The 24,568-nt window shown below is 40.2% G+C and overlaps 1 protein-coding gene across 2 annotated transcripts in view; it reads left to right on the top strand.

The window, feature by feature from the left end:
• Positions 1 to 24,568, top strand: part of LOC126203504 (nuclear receptor corepressor 1-like) — a 395,459-nt gene that overhangs the window by 368,634 nt on the left and 2,257 nt on the right. The window contains exons 13-20 of one of the 2 annotated variants that reach the window (XM_049937831.1): positions 424 to 698; positions 4,774 to 4,909; positions 6,127 to 6,413; positions 7,058 to 7,708; positions 8,865 to 9,125; positions 14,213 to 14,362; positions 15,819 to 17,187; positions 17,356 to 17,540. In XM_049937831.1, the coding sequence (XP_049793788.1) occupies positions 424 to 698; positions 4,774 to 4,909; positions 6,127 to 6,413; positions 7,058 to 7,708; positions 8,865 to 9,125; positions 14,213 to 14,362; positions 15,819 to 17,187; positions 17,356 to 17,540 (3,314 nt within the window). Of the gene's footprint in view, positions 1 to 423; positions 699 to 4,773; positions 4,910 to 6,126; positions 6,414 to 7,057; positions 7,709 to 8,864; positions 9,126 to 14,212; positions 14,372 to 15,818; positions 17,188 to 17,355; positions 17,541 to 24,568 lie in introns of both variants that reach the window. The other variant, XM_049937830.1, reaches the window with a different exon arrangement.

The following is a 24,568-nucleotide window of genomic DNA, read 5'->3' as shown; positions in this document are numbered from 1 at the left end:
GATACCTACAATTATGCCAGGTATACCACCTAAGTTGTCTCACAAACTGATCCAAAGTTTCAACTTGTGTGCCCCATTCATACAGATAATTTTGTCTTGTTATGTACAGCCAACACATTCTAACTTTGATAAAGGATAAGAGAATTCATTCTCAGCTATGTAGAATGAGTGTTGTACTCATGTGCTCTGTTTGCTAAATGATATTACTAATTGACATGCCGTACACCATGTAATGGAATGTACATAGAGGCATTGTGCAGTTTAGAAAAGTGTGGATATACATTTAATCTCATAGACTTTAGCCAGAGTTTCTTCTTGTCATATGGTTTCAATTTTTATATTAGTTTATAAAAAAGTCAAATTTTTTGATATTTCTGTGGATTATCTCTGAATTGATATAACTGTCATTGTATGTATCCACAGAGATTCCACCAAATGTGACAAAGTGCTGTTCGGCATGCTTTACACGCATCTCCCGGCGACTGTCACCACAGCAGGAGGAGTCTGACAGTGGTGTTCAGCGGTGGACAGAAGAAGAGACGGAGAGCTTAAAGCGTGGTCTTCGTGAACATGGTCTCAACTGGCCCAAATTGGCTGAATGTGTTGGCAGCTCTCGTACACAACAACAGTGCCGGAACTTCTACAACAATTACCGGAAAAAGCTTAATCTTGACCTTCTTGTCCAGGAGTACAATAAGGTAAGTGTCCTGTCATCGGGAATAAGTGAAGCATCCAGATCAAAGCATAATATTGTGGTTTCAGATAAGCTTTTTTGACAGTGGATGTATTTCTGGCAGGTATTATGAAGAAGAACTGTAGAAAAATCGCTGAAAGATTTCTTTGTTATTTCAGACAAAAATATGCAGAAATTGATGTAAATATATCATTCTAGCATCCAAATGAAAGAGGCCAAAGTGCAATAAGTTTAACAGTGATATGTGCAAATGCAAAACATTTAAAAAAATTTAAATCAATTAAAATAAATGACTAACATCCTTTGCCTTTGGTTCATGAATTGCATACATTAGGTGATGGTAAGTCCCCAGTTGTGGTTAATACAGTTGTTTGTTTCCCTTTTTTTTATATCCTCAGCATTATTTATCTTAATTCATTTTTAGAACTTTTTTTTTAAATTACGGGATATCTTCAGTCACAACTTGTGAATCTTGAAGAGCTTTCGCTTTGAAATGCATAAAGGGAAATGAAAAACCAAAATGCAGACAGTTGGTGGATTTCTATTCATAAAATGTATACAGTGTATCTGACACCAGTTGACATAGTCAGTAATACATTATCAGAATTTTGTCCTTTAGTTTTGCAGGTCAATCTTTGGAAACACTGATCAGTTGTTATACTCAAGAATTAGGAATAAAACTCACATTGTGTTCCTATGAAAAGACTATTTTTCTCTCTTGCTATGATGGGGCAAAAAATGTACCTTGTTCTTTAGAGTTGTTCTTGGTGCATACAATATGGATATTTGTTGTCAGTCCGTACATTCTGTGGGGCCTCTCTGGTATCAATTGCCAATTTTGTGAACTTCTCTGCTGCCATTTGGGTTGTTGTTGTCTTCAATCCTGAGGCTGGTTTGATGCAGATCTCCATGCTAATGTATCCTGTGCAAGCTCCTTCATCTCCCAGTACCTACTGCAACCTACATCCTTCTGAATCTGCTTAGTGTATTCATCTCTTGGTCTCCCTCTACAATTTTTACCCTCCACGCTGCCCTCCACTGCTAAATTTGTGATCCCTTGATGCCTCAGGACATGTCCTACCAACCGATCCCTTCTTCTAGTCAAGTTGTGCCACAAACTTCCCTTCTCCCCAATTCTATTCAATACCTCCTCATTAGTTACATGATCTACCCACCTAATCTTCAACATTCTTCTGTAGCACCACATTTCGAAAGCTTCTATTCTCTTCTTGTCCAAACTATTTATTGTCCATGTTTCACTTCCATACATGGCTACACTCGATACAAATACTTTCAGAAACGACTTCCTGACACTTAAATCTATACTCGATGTTAACAAATTTCTCTTCTTCAGAAACGCTTTCCTTGCCATTGCCAGTCTACATTTTATAGCCTCTCTACTTCGACCATCATCAGTTATTTTGCTCCCCAAATAGCAAAACTCCTTTACTACTTTAAGTGTCTCATTTCCTAATTTAATTCCCTCAGCATCACCCGACTTAATTTGACTACATTCCATTATCTTCGTTTTACTTTTGTTGATGTTCATCTTATATCCTCCTTTCAAGACACTGTCCATTCCGTTCAACTGCTCTTCCAAGTCCTTTGCTGTCTCTGACAGAATTACAATGTCATCGGCGAACCTCAAAGTTTTTATTTCTTCTCCCTGGATTTTAATACCTACTCCAAATTTTTCTTTTGTTTCCTTTACTGCTTGCTCAATATACAGATTGAATAACATCGGGAAGAGGCTACAACCCTGTCTCACTCCCTTCCCAACCACTGCTCCTCTTTCATGTCCCTCGACTCTTATAACTGCCATCTGGTTTCTGTCCAATTTGAAATAGCTTTTCGCTCCCTGTATTTTACCCCTGCCACCTTTAGAATTTGAAAGAGAGTATTCCAGTCAGCTTGCCATTTGGGTATGAGCTTATTTATCGTATTGCTAAATATTTGTGAAAGGTAAAACTAGTTTTCTCCTCTAGGCTATATTAATTTTGAAATATGTTGTTCTATGTGACTATGTAGGCTTTCTTCGCATATGAAGAGATCAGATTCTTGTTGGGTCTTCATCTGTATCAAACTGTCATCTCCACACAATATTTCCATGGTCCACCTGGCTGCCATCACCAAGTGAGAAAGGCTAAGCCGCTCTCGCCAATAATTGAGTCAAACCGTGAATGATGAAACCTTTATACACAGTGAAAATACGAATGCACATTCACTAAGGTAATGCGCAGGCATTAAATTGTTGCTGCTGCCTCCTGGCACAAGAAGAGTTGCAACACCCCCATTGGTAAATACTGTTGAGAAACAATATCATCATCATCATCAGCCAATTCAATCATTAAATGATGTGGCCTCTTCGAGTCATGGCATCTGAATAAGCTGGCAGTGGGTAATAATATTTAACAATATATTGTTTCTATCTTTCTCTCGAAGAGACAAACAGTATATTGTTAAAAATTATTACCCATTGCCAGCTGATTCAGATGCTGTTGTTCCTTGATGTCTAATACAATTGGATTCCAAGTTTTACTTGGCAGGTATCCATTATCACATTGCAACCACTTGTGTCTCATTGTATAGCATCCTACTATGTTCCTTTATCAGGCAGTGCTCAGCCACGATAGACTTGTCAGCTTGTAACAATTGCATACAGCGACGATGATCAACACAACTGTCGTTGATGGTATGAATAGTTTGGCAAATGTAGATTTTACTGCATTCATGTGGTATTTTGTAAACACCAGGGTTCCTCAAACCTATATCATCTTTAACAGATTCAAGAAGTGCTCTAATCTTAGTTGGTGGACAGAATAAACATCTAATTTCATGTTTCTTCAGTGCCCTACCTATCTTGGCAGACACGTTCCCAGCGTATGGAAGAAAAGCCACAGAACAAAAAGTGTCTTCAGCTGGTTTAGATAGTAGTCCAAACTCAAAAGCATGTCAAATTTGTCCTTCCACATAGCTGTTGTGGTTGAACACTTCCTTAATATGTTGCAGCTCTTGTGGTAGATTTTCATCATCCAAGACAGCATATGCTCCTGTGACATATGATATCTCGGATGCTGAGAATTTACCATAAGAGTTGCAACATCTTAAGGATGTTTTTAATCACAACAGCTATACGGAGAGACAGATTCAATGTGCTTTTGAGTTTGGACCAGTACCTTCTATTTGCTTGGGAACATGTCTGCTGAGATAAGTAGGGTGCTGAAGAAACATGAAGTCAGATGTTTATTCTGTCTACCAGCTAAGATTAGAGCACTTTGTGGATATAAGTTAGAGGAACCCCGGGGATTTACAAAATACCATCTGAATGCGGTAAAATACACATTGGCCAAACTATTCATACCATCAATGACAGCTGTGTTGATCATCATCGCCATATGCAATTGTTACAACTTGACAAATCTGTCATGGCTGAGCACTGCCTTACAGAGGGACATAGGATGCTATACAATGAGATACAAGTGATTGCAAATGGCTCGTATCATTGGGATTGTTTTAAAATGATCTGCAAAATCAGACTAACAGGTAATATAATTAACCATGATAATGGACACCTGTCAAGTAAAACAATATGAAGGAACAACAACATCTGAATCGGCCAGCTATGAGTAATAATTTTTATCAATATATCATTTTTCGACAGTATTCATCACTTGAGGTGCTGTAACTCTTCTTGCACCAGGGGGAGCAGCAACAATTTAACATGTGCACATTATTTTAGTGCATGTGCTTTCATATTTTCACAGCATACAAAGTTTTTGTCATTCGTGGTTTGAATCAGTTATCAGCGAGAGTGGCATAGCTTTTCTCACCTGATGATGGTGGCCAGGTGGACCATGGAAATATTGTGTGCAGATGACAGTTTGGTCTGGCTGAAAACCCAACAAGAATTTGATAAATTATTCTATGATTTTTATCCTTTACAAAGTTTATTTATACTCTGCAACCAGTTTGAAGAAACGTGTTGCAGATTGATAAGTTTTACTTATTTTAATATCCACTATTAAATATATTAATGCATCTGAACAAAACAGTTTGTAAGTAGCAAATGTTTCTTACAGGTTCATTTGGGGGAAGAACGCAAACCTACGGTAACGGATGAAGAAGAATCAGGATCAAGCACTTCCTCTTGTGATGAGCCAGTGGGAGGACCTCCACTGGATAATAGTGACACAGACAGTGCTGCTTCTCCAACAGGTTGGTCTCAAGCAGGTTTTCAGTATGCAATACATACAGTGTGTAATACAGAATATTGATCTAGGATGAGGGAACAAAAAGAGATATTGTTAATGATCACTGTGCGGTTACCAGTGGCGTACAAATGTGAAGTGTCCTAAAGATAAGAAGTAAAGGAGTATAAAAAATAAAGATAATAATTATTTTCCTAGATTCATGTAGAGTTATTCATGGGTAAAACATATAAACTTAAGAGTCCTCCATGTCCAGTATGTTTTTGTTGGTATTCTCTGCACTTATATTGTACCAGAATCCCCCCTCAGTGCTTAAATAAATATACCCAGTGTTTGAGTCTTAGTTGCAAGTCATTGTGTATAATGCAGTCTTTCTCCTCAAACAAGTTTTTTATCATCTGATACTTTTGGTACTTCATAATATTTTTACTTGATTTACAAGCCTTATGCCATTTCTATGTCCTAATTTTCTTTTATTGTGTTACTATTTTATGGCTAACTTATGATGCTGCCAATGTTGGGTTTTCTATACTGATTTATTCTGCAAGCTGTCTTGTGATGATTGCTGGACATCATTGTTACTAACATCCATTGCAGTAACACTATTACTAAGAGTTCCAATCTGTTCGTGAATATTTTCCCTCATCTTTGTTCTTGTTTTTATGTCGAACTGGAACGTCTCTCATTTTTTATCGTCTCTCAGTACCTAAGTTTTGAAGTAGAAGCAACTCAGTAAAGTGGAAGGAAGACTGAGATTAGAGAACACAAATGGAGCAAAAGGCTGATGGGAGGAGTGGAGCTGGGTTTAATCAGAGGAGGCAAATAGATGGAAAGAACAGTTGTACATGGAATGTATTGGAGCGAAAGTTTGGTGGGGTAAATAGGGAGGGGGTTGGAGAAAAGTGTGTAAAGCAAAAGGATAAAATGTTAAAGAATGAGAAGAAAGTAATGGAACAGTGGGAGAAAAATGTAGTGGAGATGTAATTGTAGGGAAAATAAGTGCGTTCTCAGAATGAAACCGTAATATAAACATGAGCTGTAAGTAAGAGCTGAGGAAAGATGTTCCAAAGTAAGGACATTCATATTTCAGTTAGCAGCAAACGGAATTCTGGTGAGTAGAGTGGTGAAATTGATAGTCTTGTTGTGTTGCAGAGAACTTACTGCAGGTACTTTTTTGTACAGTATTGCAACTAGTGGAAGCGTTAACACAATGACTGTTTGCAGGTGAACAGAACGGTCCTGTGCCCAGCAATAGTAGTGGCCAGGATGAAGGTACTGTGGAGCGGCCGAAGCAACTTTCGAGTACACCGTCATCCCCAACGCAGATGGCTGCTCCCACAGGAACTGTGACACCTGCAGCTAGCGTTGCAAACCGTTGTGATGAATCCCAACAGCAACAGCAGCAGCAGCAGCAGCAGCAACAACAACAACCACCACAGCAGCAGTCTACTGCTACTGCTACTGCATCCACGCCAGCCCCTACAAAGGAGGATTACGACAGTTCTGCCACAGTAGGTGTTATTTGAAGTTCTGAGATCCTTAAACAAGCCATTACAATACTTCCAGTCTCACGCAAAGTCTGTTGATAATTAATAAAAGGTAGCAGGACTTACTTTCTTAGTTGTTGTTGTAAGAAACAAAGGCTATACTAGTTATTGTCAACTTGCATCGTCACATTCAAAGAGATGCTGAGTAACTGTGTACGCACTCATTCACATACATGTTTTAAAACACCCTTACATAGTATTTGAGACATGTTGGGTGAGTGTGGCATTCTTATTCAAAAATGACACACAGTTTTGCAAGTTTCTTTTTCTTTTTTTTTTAAGGCTGTGATCTTATTTCTGCAGTTCTCTGCATACCGTAACCAAACAGTTGCAGAGACATATTTTGTTTAAGTGAAAGGAAGATCTCTGAACATTATTTTTTATTTATTTGCTTTTTGAACAACTTCTTTATCAGTTCACGAACCACAGACAATGTGCAGTGCCTGGGAAAATTATCTGATGATTTGTCCCTTATTTAGATTTCTTTTTTGTATCAATATGTCATCTTCCACTGTTTAGTGTACGAATTATACTCTTTTGCAGCATTTTGTGTAGAGTACCACATTTACAATAGACTATGGTTGTTATTTTTTTGATTTCCATTTCAGGAGACAGCAGATGAAGGTCAAGGAGGAGCAGACACGGAGGCAGGTGCTAATAACCGGCAGTCCCCTGGCAAGAGTTTCGTACCTCAACAGCAACCGCCGCAACCGACAGTAACACCTTCACCGATGCCACCTGTGTCGCAACAGCAACTGCAGGTACCAGCTGCAGTAGAAAATGGTCCTACCTCTCCATCACCTGTGAGATCTGTGAAGGATCTGATGCTGGGTATGATCGAAATACAACTTGCAAAAAGCAATGGTGGGAGCAGTAATTCGTGTGCTCCTACGGGCTCGGTCGGCGGGACACCGACAATTTCCTCGATCCTCGGCGGTGGCGAATTGCGACAGCAATTGCCCGTCCAGCAACATGGGCCACCTGCACCACCTCCAGTGGTGGCAGCCTCATCGCCCGGCCCAGAGGTCTCTTTTGTGCGAGAGTACCCTCGACCACAGTTGGCTACCCTCTCGGTGGTCAGTGCTCATCCGCAGCAAGTGCAGCCACATCAGCATCATCTGGTGCCGCCTCCACCACATGGCCATAGCCTGCCCCACCAACATGGACATCCACCGCCACCAGCACAGCAGCTGCTGCAGCACTCGCAAGCCACCATCACCCCTGTCGACATACCGAAGGAGGGTCTTGTTGTTGTCCAGGTAATGCTAGTAACTTAAATATGTACTGGTAATGACTTCCTTGTTATTTAGAGTTTATATTGTATGTGATAGAAAAAAAGTAAGGAAACTGGAGGCTAGCGCAACATTTGGGGAATTTTGACAGAAATGATGAAACTTGCTGAAGTTAAATTGTCACTATTTTATTCCGTTGTTGACTTTACTGTGACACACACTTTCAACAAAAACAGCCAATAGTTTTACCTATATATTTTCTGCTGTATTACTTTTGTGTATACTGTCATAAACACATTTTTCCACTAGTTAACCAGCTTTGTGATTCCTCCAACAGCCAGTTGCGCACATACCGCATTATCCTGGCGTTAGTTACCACTTGAGGCTTGCTTCGTGAGTCCAAACAAGTGAACATCACATGGGGTAAATCAGTTGGGAGTTGAAGTGTCTCAATTGAATATGGTGGAGACTAGTTTGTTTATGCTGATGCATGCTATGAGTAGACTACCAGTATCGTTTCTTGCAGTATCTGCCTTTCACATCGAATGGACTCTGTTTTTGTGAAGAAACTCAATAAAGAACACACCTTTCGAAGTCTGAGAGACGGTTAAAACTTTCCCTGCTGAAAGATGATTACTGGCATTGTCCAGAATGAGGAACCCTCTTTATCTATTTCTCCACACAATACTGATTCTATTCCTCTTTGGTGAAACATAGCTGACCAATGTGTCATTGAAGGTTAAAAATCATTTTGTTAACTCCTTTCTTTCCTTGTCACACTACTCACATTATGTTGACAGATCTTCAGGCATACTTTTCTCTGTGACTAACCGAAGAGTCTTGGGACCCAATTCATTGAGACCATGTGATATCACTGATATTTTCGGAGAATGGGTTGTATATTCCCATCACATATAAACTTTGATGCGATCTCAGCAGCAGTAAAGCACAAGTCGTTGTCCACTAGATTACAACTGGCAACTTTGTTGTCACTAGTGGCACACTTAAGACATGATGATTGTGTGTAGTTTTCTTATAACATATCAACCATTGCCAAATTGTTTGTTCCATTAAAAACTTGCACCCTTGGAAATAATTTGTAGCCAATATAAGGTGCTTCCCCCCATCAAGACACATATAGTAAAATGTTGCATTTAATTGCAGAGACTTGTAATTTCAACAGGTACAGCAGGCAATGCGGGAGCGTCCTGAACCAGAGCCTGTAACACTAGACCTGAGCCTGAAGAAGCCACGGGAGTGCAGTCCGAGTCCATTGACGTCTGCATCGTCGGTGTCATCTCGAGGTCCTTCACCTGCTCCTCATTCTCCCTATCACCTACCACCTCCCCCTGCCCATAGCAAACACCCAATGGTACCACACCATACACAAGCGCAGGCTGCAGCAGTTTACCGTGCGGCTCCTGACCAGTACTATCAGCATCAGGTATTGTGCTGCTCTTTTGCTGTACTGATTATAAGACACTTTGTTGATAACTGATACAAAACTAACTATGGTATGATCTTCAGAAGTAGTATATTGTCATCTGGTGTCCACTAATGCTGGAAGATATTTACTCGGACATTTTAAGAAATAGTGGATGGTAAAGGTAGGAGGAGAGTGCAATGGTTGGTGCAGCGATATCAAAAATTTGTGTACTGGAAAGGAGGAAGGGATTTAATGTTGGAGATTACTGTAAATTAGTTTTGGTGATTTGTGTGGTGGAGACAGAATTTAAATATCTCATGTTATACATAACTACTCCTTAAACAAGATTTTATGAGCTTTTGATATAGGTTTTATTTCTGTTCTGATGGGTTAAGTACCCACCACAAATTGTGTCACGAAATTGTAACCCTGGATAGTTGATGCCAGTAGGAACCAAAATTACTAATGTCATGTAGGTCTACAACCCACAATTTTTAAACTACGGAAACTTGGTGCTACGCGCTCCGATTGGCTGCGGGATTGCCCTCTTGCTGGATACTCTGGACAATGCGTGACTGTGGATGCTTTGCCAGCCGGAGATTGCGATGTATCCAAGGCAGCCCACATGCTCGGTGGTAGCCTGCCAGCCTTCCATTCTGGGGGCTTGGGAGCAAATCTGCTGGGGTCCCGACACATCTATTGTAGTTTCATGATAAGAAGTACTGGGAACAAGCCTGTCAACAGCTTTTAGTTTGTGTACAGAAAGTTTTCTACAAATTGTGTTGGCCCTGAAATGGGCCTTTTTTGTAGCTAGGACAATTGTTTACTTAAAGCAGGTGCTCGAACTGGCGACCCTCTAATGTGACACAACTTGGTAACATCGAACGGTGTTTTGCCCTGATTTGATTGGCGGCATTTTGAATGCAACCCATTAATTCCTTTTAGTTTCTAGGTGGTTCATGACCGGGTGAGTGAATTAGAACCTTGAAGAATCCCCAAAGGAAAAAGTCTGGTGGCATGAGGCCTGGTGATTGCAGGGGCCATGTCCTATGAGCATATCTGCCAATTATCTGGCCATCGAAGATTGCATTTAAATATTCGCACAAAGCACGACTGTTATGTACCAGTACCCCATCATGCTGCAACCACATGCATAGCCATATGTTCAGGGGAACATCTTCCAGCAGGCCGGATAGAGTTTCTTGCAAAAAGTGAAGGTAATTTGCCCTGTAAGTCAAGGAGGTAGACAGACCTGCCCAATCAGATGGTCACCCACTATGCCTGCCCAAATGTTGAACGAAAATCATTCCTGGTGTTCGTGGACGTGTGCGATGTTAGGATTTCCCCTTGCCCATTAATGAACTTTTGAGTGTTGTAAAGGCCATCACAATGGAAGGTGCACTCATTGGTCAACAACACAATGGCGGGGAAGTCGGGATCTCGTGCAACACATTGCAGAAAGCACCAGCAAAACCCTAGCCTGTGTTCATAGTCCGCCACAGGATTTAGGTCTTAGACAGGGTGGAAACTAAATGGATGCTGGCCTTCATCCTTCAAAACCTCCCAGACTAACTATTGAGTGACCTACATGTCACATCCAACTGCTTGAGTACTTGTCATATGGGCTTCCTCTAAGTGCTCGAGAACAGTCTCTTCAAATGCAGCATCCTGTTGTGTTTTAGGTCTTCCAGCATCACCGTGATATCCTGCTAACGAGCCTGTTTTGCCAAGGTGTTGGTGAATTGCTGTAAACGTTTGCGGGTGTGGGTGGCGTCTTGCTGAGTACCGTTCCTCATACAACTGTCAAGCTTCATGCGCATTACCATTGGCTAGTCCATAGACAAAAACCATATGTCATTGTTCTTAAAACGAATACTGTGCCACCATGCTTACTTTATGACTAAATCATAGGTGATGTGTGTGCACTCCAAAGTGAAGCTTACGTGTGCATGCCTCTGACATGAAGTGGAAAGAAACAGCAAGTCCTATTTGACACATGTGCATATCACCTTGGGGCAATGATGGGGACGTTTGTATGTGTGGAATGACAACCATAACGCTGCCTGTCAACTGATAAATGACAACATGACAATCCCATGGCCAATCAGAGTGCGGGGGGGGGGGGGGGGGGGGCTAAGTTTCTGTAGTTTAAAAATGGTGCATTATCGACCTACACAACATTAGTAATTTTGGTTCCTACTGGCATCAGCTATCCAGGGTTAAAATTTCTTGACACAATTTTTCTCCACCCTTAATATGTGTGTGTGTGTGTGTGTGTGTGTGTGTGTGTGTGTGTGTGTTTGGACTATACACTGCACTTTATTAAAAAAGCCCTTCCCTTTTTCACTTGTTCATACAAAATAAGGTTTGTATGAACAAGTGAAAAAGGAAGCGCTTTTTTAATAAAGTGCTGTGTATAGTCCAAATAATAGTTTTTATCATCATTGATATTTGTGGAGAGAGGTAATAAGTCATTTATTTGAAGTTAGATAGAGAATTCAGTGTGGCAAAGAGAAATGTGAAATTTTGAAGTACGTGATTTGCATAAATAAACATCGACAAATTTTTTATTGATGAAAGTGCATGTATACAGTGTGTCATTTATGTTTTCATTACAGAATGTCAGAAACTGTCTCTTTGCTTGTTAAAGATAACATCAGAATAATGCGCTCCCATTTTCCATTCACATTCTAATAGCCTGTTATGGATACTCTGGAATGTTCGGTGTATAATGTCTCCAGGAATGGCAGTGATTTTGCCTTCAATCATCTGTTTCAGTTCCTGGATAGTAGCAGAATGTGTGCAGTATGCCTTGTTTGTAAGATGTCCCTACAGGAAGGAACCGCATTCATTAAGATCAGGGGATCTCACAGGCCATGGAATGTCACCTTTACATGAAATGATGTGCCTTCCAAACAATTGTCATACAGCTTCTATTGATTGTCAAGCACTGTGGGATGTGGCTCTGTCCTGCTGAAACCACGTTCTTGATGTTAAGACCATGCAGTCTCAGTGTAAAGAATGTTTCAGGCATATGACTATACTGAGTAGATGTTACTGTTCCAGTGCCATCTTCCCATTCAAAGAAATACAGGCATGACATGGTACAGCAAACCTTTCCGTAACCTCGGTGCTATGTAATGGGTGCTTGTGGAACACTCAGTGTTTTTTTTTTTTCCTGTGCCCAGTAATGGAAATTTCTGTATAACATATCTCTTAGGGTGGAAGTGGCCTCCGTTTAACGTCTGTATGTTGTTAAAAACACTGGTATTCTCATTGATTTTAGACAAACTTGTTTGCTAACTCCATGTGCAACACAGGGCCTCGTGGATTTGTTTGCTGCAGAATCTGTAACTTTAATTCTTACAGCATTATGTCCATACTTCATAGCCCACTCCCTATTGCAGATGCGTGTTGTTGAACAGAGTGATGAGAGCTTCTCTCGATGGAAACTCAAAGAGCTGGAATGTTCTCTGGGATACATACCATTCAAATACCACCTGGAGGCTTCTTTTTAAAGGCTGATCTAATTTCTTCAAAATTACACACCCACATTGTAATTGAATGAGAAGATGGGACATGTCCCAGGTGTCCTAACTGGTAATTCCGTTGAAATACCCTTTGTGTAGCAGTCAAACTACCACACTGCTTGTAACATGCTCTTACAGCAGTAGCATGTTTCACACCCATGCAGAGCTGCATGATTACTACATGGCAACATGATCACACCCAATACACATCGATTCTGAACAACGGCCAGCACAACAGTGTTGACAACATCAATGTTCAAAATTTCCATTTTCTCTGTGCCACATTGTATTACGTAAACAATGAAGCTTCCGTGTAAGATATTATAGTAACTTTGTAATAAACAGTCAACAAAAGCTAGGTATTTAAAATTGTCAGACTGTAAATCCTGACGTAATAATGACAGCATTATTTGCGTGGGACACTTTCTCTCCATTCAAATCAGCAAATAATTATGGGACACCCAATGGTTACTATGCCACATTTTGCATTGTTGAGTTGAGTTAAATAAAATTACATTACTGTGCTAAACTGCTGTGTGTACATAACTAGCCATGCGGAGTGGCCGCTTGGTTTGAGGTGCCATGTCACGGATAGCACGGCCCCTCCCACCGGAGGTTCGAGTCCCCCTTAGGGCATGGGTGTCTGTGTTGTTGTGTTGTTCTTAGCATAAATTAGTTTAAGTTGGTTAAGTTGCGTGTAAGTCTAGGGACCGATGACCTCAGCAGTTTGGTCCCTTAAGAATTCACACACATTTGAACATTTAAATAACTAATTGAAATAAAACAACAATGTAATGAAAAACTAGATTGCTACGTACTGTAAAGATGACTTGTTAAGTTGCAGACAAGCAGAATTAAGAGACCTATCATTAGCTTTTGGCCACAGCCTTTGTTAGAAAAAGAAAGAGAAACACACACCATTCATTCACACAAGGGAGCGCACCTCACATGGACTTTACCATCAACTCTGGCAGCTTGGACAAGGGGAAGGGGAACAATTGAAATAAAAAGAATTGCCACTGATAATTAAATAATAATAACAATAAACAACATATGCTTACATTAGGCTTTATTGGACATACATTCATACAATAGGTGAAAAGCTAAAGAACATCGAGATTTTAGTGTATCTTTACTAATAAATGGTTGCAGAATTGAGTCAGTTGATTTCATTCTTGTATTGCCCTCATATATCCCTTTTGACTTTGGGTCATAGATGTATTTTCTAATGACCTTTAATTAGTTTGTTACCTGCAACCTCCCCCCCCCCCCCCCCCCCGCCCCCACACACACACACCAGGAAAAGAAACTGATGATCTGAAAAATATTGAGTCAGTCAGCTGTTGAATATGCAGGTCACTATGCTTACCTTACAGGTCAGAGATTTTTTTGTGTTCACTTGCTAAAACAGATGAACTAATGTATGCACCGTATTCTCAAAACTTCAGAAAAGTGTCACTGCAATTACACATGGAGACATGTTAACAGAAGCTTCATTTTTGATGATAATCATGTTCCACAACATATTATCTTTCAACAAGCATACATTATCAGCTTAATGTTTTTGGTTTTTAGGTGCAGGTAGTATCAACAGAATCCCGCAATGTTACCAACAAGTCACCATCAGTGTATGTGTCCACTGTGCCACATAGCAGTGACAGCCGTGGCCCTACACCACATCTTGTCATGAACCAACAGACAAGGCCGTCTCCGCAACAGAATAAGGTAACCAAGGTGCGTGTGATTCAGTTTACTTGAAAAAAGACAGAAATTCATTGTACACAGTAGTATGATGGTCAAGTATCCCAACAAAGGAAAAATATGTATAAAATAGGCACAAGACAACCACTCACGTACAGCAGATAGACGCATGGAGAATGGTAACACATGACAGAAAATGGCATTCATACTGCCTTCCAAGCACTAGCTCTTTTTCTAGTAATAGTATACACATTCACATACGTGACCACACAGTCGCCTAAATGCGCACTCTTGTGACCACGGAAATGTCTGTGTGGGTGTTAGTGTAGTTCTGTGCATGAATGTGTTTACTATTGCTAGAAAAAGAGCTAGTTCTCGAAGGCTAGTGAGAAAGCTGTTTTGTGTTGTGTGTTACTGTGCTCCAAGCAGCAATCCACTATAAGTGAGTGGTTGTCTTCCCCTTATTTTACATATTGCCCCATCCAGGCATTTCCATTATTGTTAAAAAAAAGAAATATATGAAAATAATTCAAGGGACAGCAATGTATTATGTTTAATGTGTCTGAGCTCACCACATTTTATATCAAATAGGGCTCTCCACTTTACTGTAACATTTCTCTCCCTTACTCTTCTTGCTTTCCGTTTCCAAAGATTGTCCATTCATTGTTCTTCTTCCTAAGTGCATATCTTAAGTTTCTTAGTGACTTCAAGTAAAGCTGACAATATTAGTCTGTGATGATCAGAATTCATAAACTGTCCATAACTCTCAGAATTTTAACTCCACTATAGATTTTTCATTTACTTGGTTCACCCCCCCCCCCCCCCCCACCCCACCCCCCTCTCAGAACAATTGCTCTAGAAATGTACGATTACTTGAATATTGTAACTGTAAAATTTTTGTAGAGTTCTTGTATTTTTTCTATGTTTACACTTCCATTGTGATTTTAAGTACTGTATTTTAATTGTGAAGATCATCATCACAGCCAAGTCAAAGTTAAATGTCACACAAGGAAATATACCGTTCAGAAGTTGTAGAAACTGTTCTCTGTTGCTCAGGTTGTTGCTCCCACTCTATATTTTCTTATCTCAACTCCATATACTTATGCTGTGGATGAATTTTAAGCTTGATTTGTTATCTCTTATTGACAGCCACAGTTGACATTTGTGACTTTCAGGTTTCTTTGTATCATATCTTTCCTTTTTAAATTCCTTTCTCTCTTGCGTTACTGTTTTACTTGGAATCCAGATATGGGTTATTTCACATAATTTTCCGGGCTAGAACCATATGCTCTGACTTTGATTTGTGAGAGTTGACAAAATGCTTTTGAGAGCAGCATAAATATATTGAAAATGTGATATGGTAACAAGTTGTTCTTTAACATGTAGGTGAATCACATGGTCTTTTTTTTCCATTTGCACTTGCATTTGCAGATTTATCTGTAAATTACTAATAAATTTACTAGCAATTTTTCATGCACAGGTGACAATGCCTTCCCCTAAACTACCACCGACGGTACCAGCTAAAGGCGGTTCAATCACCCACGGCACCCCGGTACCTGTGTCAACTCCTGGACAACGATATGAGGGGGGTGGACTGTTAAGACAAATTACACCACCCCAGCAACCGCCTCCTGCTCCACATAAGGAGGGTGGTTCTATCACTCAAGGCACACCAGTTCATCACCACCCACATCATGACCGACGCACTCCGTCATCTTACGCTGACTACTACAAACGGGCTTCACCTAGTGGTGGTGCATATGGGCCCCCTACGTATCAAGCAGCACCAGGATTTGCATATCCACGACCTGCCTACGCAACCGAGCAGCAAATGAGTTCACGGCAAATCATTATTAATGACTATTTCACATCTCAGCAGATGCAAAACCCACAGAGGCGTGCTCCTGATGGATATGCAACTGGGACCCCAACCACTGCGGGAGTGTATGGAGAAGCAAGGTTACCAGTACCACCTTCTGGTGAACGACCTCCTCCCAATGCGACACCACCACCTGCTCCACGTCAGGGTGTGATACAGAGGCATGGAGCAGCAGTGAGGTATCCACCTGGTCATGAGGCACTGTCATCACTGGTTGATGTTGCAGTGCAACAGCCTAGCCTGCCAGTTCCAAAGGAGGAACGTGAGCCACCGTTGCGTCATGAAGGTCTTGGAAAGGCAGTGGTGGAGCACGAGAGAGAGCAACGGGCTCGCTACGAGCACCGCCAGATGCAAATCCAGCAACAGCACCAAGTCCGCCAGCCACAGCAGCAGCAGCAATCACACCAGCAGCAGCCACCAGCACCACCACTACCACCACCACAACAGCAGCAGCAGCCACAACAACAACAACAACAACAACAACAACAACAACACCAGCATCAGCATCAACACCAACACCAACACCAGCAGCAGCAACGACACATGCCTAGCTACCGTGATCAGCATCATCCAGAACCTGCTCGCATACTTGTTAGTGGTTACTCACGAGATGTGCCATCTCATCCCCATCAACACCAGCCACATGTGCACCACCACCAGCAACAGCAACAGGCACAGCATCACCACCAGCAGCAGCAGCAGCAACAACAACAACCACAGCTGTTACAGCAGCAGCAGCAGCAGCAGCAACAACAGCATCAGCAGCAGCAGCAGCAGCACCACCACCACCACCACCTCCACCATCACCACCAACCACCAGCACCACCACCACCACCGCCACCACAGCAGCAGCAGCAACAACAACAGCAGCAGCAGCAACAGCAACAGCAGCAGCAGCCGCAACAGCAACAGCAACCGCAACAGCAACAGCAACAGCCTCACCAACAGCAGCAGAGGCAACGACAACAAGGTAAGCAAAAACAAATAGCCCCATAAATGTTGTAGGTGTTCATAAATGACGCTTAAGCTACTAATTTCCATAATTCAAATTTAACTATGTTTTTAATTTCAGTTTAATTATGTATCCTCAGAAACCATAACATAAACATTGTGATACTAATTACAACTTCTTGCTCAGGTGGTGACCAAGGTCGGTCACGGACACCTTCAGGGGGCTCGGACTCTCAGTCTTCTACACTGACAGCTGCAAGTCTGATTGATGCCATTATCACACATCAGATAAACCAGAGTTCTACAGACAATGGTCCTAACTCTGGCCCTCCTGGTCAGGGCCCTACAAGACCTGGAGACCGTCTCTTCCAGGTATGTTGATACATGGATAAAGCAATTATGCTCTGATTAAAATCTTAGATTCTCATTTTGCAATTGAGTAGTAAACAATAGACAAGGTTTTTCTTATAAGAAATGTTAAAAGAAAGGAAAAAATTCCTTGAGGTTTATGCTTATGTGCTGCTCCATGACTCTGCTGTCAATACCTTTATTCTTGGCTTTTGTGTAACTTCTGTGCTTTTTTCCAGTAAATGTGTTTTTTCATATCCAGGGTGTAATTATAAAGTTAATAAAATGTTTTCTTGCCTTTAAAATAATATTTTTCATCAGGTTATGGGCCCAGTACACGTGTAAAGGCAAACAACATAGTTTAATTAAAACAATATTTGAAATGAGCCTATGTCTGTAAAGAAACATGATTGCTAGCGGCGATTATAAGGTCAGCATTGATAAGCGTGAAGGACCTGAGGACTGGGCCAAATGGAAATGGCATATTTCTATGGTGCTGCGTTCATATGGATTAGAAGATATTATTAACGGTACGCGTGAATATGTAGAGTTGCCACAAGATGCGACAAGTGCACAAAAAGAAGCGTATGTGGAATGGCACAAGGACAACACAAAGGCAGCAAGTCTTACAGCAAGTGCGCTAAGTAAACCTGTTGCAGAACTCGTCTTAACGTGCAAGAATGCTAAAGAAATCGGGGACAAATTACGTGCCCGATTTGAACGTAGCAGTATTCAGCGTTTGAATGTGTTGATTGAAACATTTTTCCTTGTTAAACGTGATGAAACGGATGATATTATTGCACATGTGGCCAAACTGCAAAATTTATTTGTGGACCTGAACGATGAATTAGCAAAACATGAAGAAAATACGCTATTTGAAATAATCTTAAATGGTCGAATTTTGTCTACACTGGGAAAAGACTATGACAATTTGAAGGATCTCTGGGATATGATACCGACAGAAAAGCAAAGCTTGAATTTATTAATTGGAAAACTCTGTACTATTGAACTGCGTGAACAAGACATTAATGGAAGTGCAGCTTTCGTCATTTCTAAAACAAGAAAACAGCAAACAAGTAATCAACAAGAAAAGATGATGAAGTCACAATTAAAACAGAAGTTTCCGTGTAATATATGCAAACAATTAGGTCACTGGGCAGCAGTCTCCACAGAACACTCGTGATAGCAATAAAAGAAAAGAGAAGCAGCGAGAAAGTGAACACACTGCATTTAATTCATACGCTATGGGTGTGTGCACCAGTAACCACAGTGACCCAAATAAATGGTATTGCGACAGTGGCGCTACAAATCTTATCACTCCCAACAAACAGTATTTTGTTTCGTATAGTGAATTTGATGCTCCTCAAGTAATTTCATTGGGAAAACAAGATGGCAAAATGTGTGCGTACGGTCAAGGAACAGTTTACATCCAAATTCGACGAAACAATAAATGGTACAGTGCTAGAATGGACAATGTTTTGTACGTCCCTGATGCAAGTGCTAATCTGTTCTCTGTGAGAGCCATTGCCTGCAGAGGCTACAGTACTAATTTTAGTTATAATAATGTCTGTGTTTGAAAACAAGTCAATGGCAATATTGTTATGACAGGTTATGTGAAAAATGGACTTTATATGTTGAACATGCGTGTTGTTAGAAATGCAAAAATGAATAATGTGAACTTGATGACTTCATCCGAAACATTTCAAGTGTACCATGAAAGGTTTGGTCATCAAAATAAACAACATGTGAAGAATATTTTAAAAGGAATGAAAATTAATGTGAAAGATGCCAAGAGTGAATTTTGTGACGGCTGTGCGGTTGGAAAGATGCATAGGCTGCCATTCAAAACACGAACAATATGCTCTACGAGTACTGGTGAATTAATCCTCGCGGATGTCAATGGACCAATGAGCACGAAATCTTTTGGAGGTAAGAATTATTATGGATGTTTCAAAGACGATTTTAGTAAATTTCGTCAAATTTTCTTTTTAAGACACAAAAGTGAAGTGTGTACTGTGCTTAAGCAGTTTTTAAATGAAGCACAAACTAATGGACACGTTCTCAAACAATTTAGATTTGATGGTGGCAAAGAATTTAACAATAAGAATGTCAGTGAACTGCTTGCAGATAGGGGAATAGAGCTTCTGATTCCTCCTCCTTACACTCCTGAACAAAATGGTGTGGCTGAACGGGAAAATAGGACCATTGTTGAAGCTGCCCGGTCAATGCTAAATCCGAGTAAATTACATAAAGGGTTGTGGGCAGAGGCATGTAACACAGGAGTCTACCTAATAAATTGTACTGGAAAATCTTCAGTTGAAAATAAAACCCCTTATGAACTATGGTTTAATCGACCAGTAGGACGACTTGATCATCTCAGAATTTTTGGCACAGGCTGCTATGTTCACATTAACAAACAATTCCGTTCCAAGTTTGATGATAATGCAGTTTTTGGACGACTTGTTGGATATGTTAATGACGAGGATGGGTTTAGAGTTTGGATTCCATCTAAAAGAAAAGTGGTGTTGAATCATGATGTGAAATTTAAGCCAGAAATTGTTTGTGATTTACATAGTGATCATGTTGAATTTGAAGTCCCTCAGGAAGAATTTAATGATCCGAATTCATCTAAAGATGACCTACGTAAATCTCCTAGACTGTACACTTCTGGAGGAAGTCAAACTCAAGAAAAAACTGGCACTCTCGATTCTAGAGAAAGTCAAGAGTCGAGTGAATCTGATTAAAATAAAGAATTAACAGAATTTCTAAAAGCAGAAGCTGCTGAATCTTCTAATGAAGAGAAACAGAAGAATAAAAGACAACGAAGAAAACCAACCTGGATGGAAAGTGGTGAATTTTGTATGGCAACAAAAGTTGATGCACTTGAACACAAAGATCCAAACTGTTTTTCAGAAATATTGCAGTCAAATGAGAAGGAAGAATGGATGCAAGCTATCAGTGAAGAACTTCAATCACTAAAGAAAAAAAATACCTGGGTGCTGGTTGACCATCCGAAGAATGCCAAAGTATTGCAAAACAGCTGGGTTCTACGGCGAAAGGTCACAGGCAATGGAGGTACTCGCTTTAAAGCCAGATTGGTTGCAAAAGGCTGTATTCAGAAAGCAGGAATTGATTATGACGATGCCTTTAGTCCTGTGGCACGTTATGACACCATACGAATTCTGTTGGCTGTAGCCGCTTCAAAGAAAATGCTCCTAGAACAATTCGATGTAAAGACAGATTTTGTGAATGTAATACTTGAAGATGAAGTATATATGGAACAACCAGAAGGTTTTGAAGATGGTACAGGTCGAGTGTGTTTCTTAAAAAAGAGTCTTTATGGGTTGAAGCAAGCGCCACGTTGCTGGAAGAAACGTTTTGTTGAGTTCATGAAGAAAGCTGGTTTTTCAAACAGTGATGCAGATCCATGCCTATTTTATCGTAGACAAAATGGAAATACCCTTTATGTGGCAATCTACGTTGACGATGGCCCGATTGTCGGCAGTAACAAGAAAGAAATTGCTGTTTTTATGGCTGTTTTACAACATGAATTCGAAGTAACAACTGGCAGTCTTGACAATTTTCTTGGCATAAAAATAAAGCAATATGAAGATGGAGCAATAATGATAAGTCAAGAGAAATACACAGAAGAAATTCTGCAAAGATTTCGAATGGCAGAATGCAATACGATCTCATCTCCTATTGGACGTGAGGACAATAATCAAAACGAAGAAGTTTCGTCATCTGTACCCTACCGTGAAGCAATTGGTTGTCTCATGTACCTTTCAGCAGTAATTCGTCCAGACATCACTTTTGCAGTCAGTAAAGCTGCTCGAGCTATGGAGAAACCAACCACTGAAGACTGGAATAGAGTAAAGTGCATTTTCCGGTATTTGAAAGGGACCTTAAATTTTGGAATTGTATATAATAAAAAAGAACTGTTAAAGATTTACGCTGATGCAGATTTCGCAGGTGATAACCGGACAAGGTGCTCGACAACTGGAATTCTTGCAAAGTACTCAGGTGGTGCAGTGTCATGGACAAGTCAGTTGCAGAAAGTAGTGGCCACATCCACAACTGAGGTAGAAATAATTGCAGCTAGTGAAGGAGAGAAAGAGTTAGTATGGTTACATCGTCTGCTATCAGAATTAGTGGAAATGTCGGGGCAGCCTCCAGTTCTTTACATTGACAATGCTAGTGCATTGAAGTTAGCAAAAAATCCAGAATATCATTGACGTTCTAAACATATAGAGGTCCGACATTTCTATGTTCGTGAAAGATATCTGAATGGTGAGATTTTCTTGGAACACATTGATGGACACAACCAGTTGGCAGATATTTTGACGAAACCCCTTGAACGAGTTCGATTTAATTTTCTATGTTCAGAAATTGGCATGTAAGAGACAAAGCAATAATTTCATGATTTTTTTTTCTTTTGGAGGAAGTGTTAAAAGAAAAGGAAAAATTCCTCGAGGTTTATGCTTATGTGCTGCTCCATGACTCTGCTGTCAATACCGTTATTCTTGGCTTTTGTGTAACTTCTGTGCTTTTTCCCAGTAAATGTGTTTTTTCGTATCCAGGGTGTAATTATAAAGTTAATAAAATGTTTTCTTGCCTTTAAAATAATATTTTTCATCAAGAAAGATTAGTAAAATGATAGTGAGTTGAAGAGAGGAACGAGTAGAAGAGAGGGAGAATGGTGTCTCCCTGGGACAGAACGGGTGATGTGGCCACAAACGACAAGCAGCACTTTCACTTGAGACTCAGTTCAGCACAATTCTGCTTTATTGGAGAGTGCATTTTATGTGCGTATTTTGTTTGTTTGCCTATGGTGTTATGTGTGAACATTGAAAAGTTGCAGTCTGCAGTTATAAAGTTGTGTTAGGACTTCTAGTTACTTGTATTTAAATGAGAAGAAGGAAAAAGGCTCACATGTTAGTTCCGTTGTACAAACCTAGTCACAGATTACAGAGAAAATAAAGGTAAACATTTTCTTGGACTTATAAAGACAGAGTAGAATTTTTAAATTTGGTGTGAGCAGTGCCTTATAAAATACGGAGCTCTGAAATTATTTTGTGTGTGACTCATGTTTCACAGAATCAAAAAATATGAAGTACAGGATGGAAAAACAACAATATGGAAAGGATAGATTTCTTTCTACTTGCCACATAGAAGAGATGTTGAGTCTCAGACAGGCACAATAAAAAAGAACACTAGAAATATTTTCAGGTTTTGAGCAAAGCCTTTCTTCAAAAACAGAATGCTCACACATACACGGAACTACAACAACAACAACAACTCTCTCTCTCTCTCTCTCTCTCTCTCTGTCTCTCTCTCTCTCTCTCTCTCTGTGTGTGTGTGTGTGTGTGTGTGTGTGTGTGTGTGTGTGTGTGTGTGTGTGATCTACTTCTGGAGGAGGACTTTACCTGAAAATGTTTCTAGTGCCAACACCCCCCCCACCCTCCCCCCCCCCCCCCCCCTCTGTGCTATGATGTTCTAAACTTGCCAAGAAACAGAAAATGAAAGTTCACATAATGTTACAGAAACACCAGTTGATAAATATTAGGGGAATGTGGTATGATGTGCATACTCTTAAAAACTGAGTTCCTCAAAGAATACAGAAGTTACTTGAAGCATGGATTGTTGTCATTTCTTTTGGAAACTCACTCAGAAATTTACTGAAGGATCTCAAATACACATATAGAGTTAACACACATGGCGTGGAAGGAATTGGGACCTATTACAAGATGAAAAAGAATGCGTAGGTGTGCTGATTTCACATGTAGTTTAATCCCAGATCAATAACGTGTGGCTGAAACTTGATGATAGTGTTAATTTGAAGGAATATACTCCAGACCTTCGTAGAAAGAAACATGCAAATTTTGCTCGTCTACTCCATAATTGGATTCAACCTGTTGCAGTATATGTAAGTCGCAACATGACGTATGGTGGCATTGTCTCACAGACACTGATTAAAGTGATTATCCAGCTTGAATAAACCAGAATAAGAATTAGTGTTTTCACTTCTGTTGACTGTCACTCAATAAGAAGGTATGGTGATGTCTAGGAACTGATGATATAGAAAATAGCTTGTCTGTGCAGATTACAATTGATGAAATGTAATGTCGTGTGGCTGGGGCTTCTGATTGGGTAGACCAGTCACCTGGTGCAAGTCTTTTTGGTTGACACCACTTCGGTGATGTGCGCATCAATTGGAATGAAATGATGATGATGATGATGAAGACAACAAGACACCCAGTCCCTGAGTGGAGAAAATCTCCGACCCAGCCGGGAATTGATCCCCGTCCCCTTTGCATGCCATTCCATCTCGCTGACCACTCAGGTGTCGAGGCAGAAATTTACAATTGATGAGGCCATAGGGTTATGGACATTTTCAGGCACCATTCATATAATAAAGTGTGTAAGAAACAATTTTCGCAATACAGTAAATGTTCTTTTTAACAATGAGAGTGTCAGCTTAATTTTTATCAATGAATTTTACAACAGAACAGTTACCCTGAATTCACTAGCTTGAAAGATTTCCGCAACTTAACATGAACTTGCTTGCATTCGACATTGTTTCAATAGCACAACTTTCTTGAGGAGGAAAAGAGCTGTTGGATTAGAAGGTAATGAGTCAACAAAATCTAAACTGTGTTCATTATATAAAGTCTTCAAAAATGTGAAAATCTGCCGAGCTTACACCCACACATTTTTCATTTCATTATGTAAATTTCTGTTCACAAATGAATGAGTTCATGTCGTGTGTTGCAATTGCCATAGTAAGATGTGCTTCCTAGTGTTACAAGCAGAACAACCGACATCTCAAACCAGAACTGAACATCTTATATTCATTATCGTAAAATCGTGAACACTTAAATGGGCAAGCCAAGTGGAGATGCTAATGTAAATGTACCATAGTAAAAAACAGAGAGAAGAGGGATAAAAGGCGGAAGAGAGGAATGTGTGATTTTTTTTTTTTTTTTTAAGGGTACTCACATTTCTCTACAGTTCACAGAATAGCTTAATGTCAGATTTTAGTGACACTTATT

The sequence above is a fragment of the Schistocerca nitens genome, chromosome 9, assembly GCF_023898315.1.
Source record: "Schistocerca nitens isolate TAMUIC-IGC-003100 chromosome 9, iqSchNite1.1, whole genome shotgun sequence".
Lineage (NCBI taxonomy): Eukaryota > Metazoa > Arthropoda > Insecta > Orthoptera > Acrididae > Schistocerca > Schistocerca nitens.
Note: the sequence above shows the minus strand (reverse complement) of the source record. Positions and strands in the feature narration are given on the sequence as shown.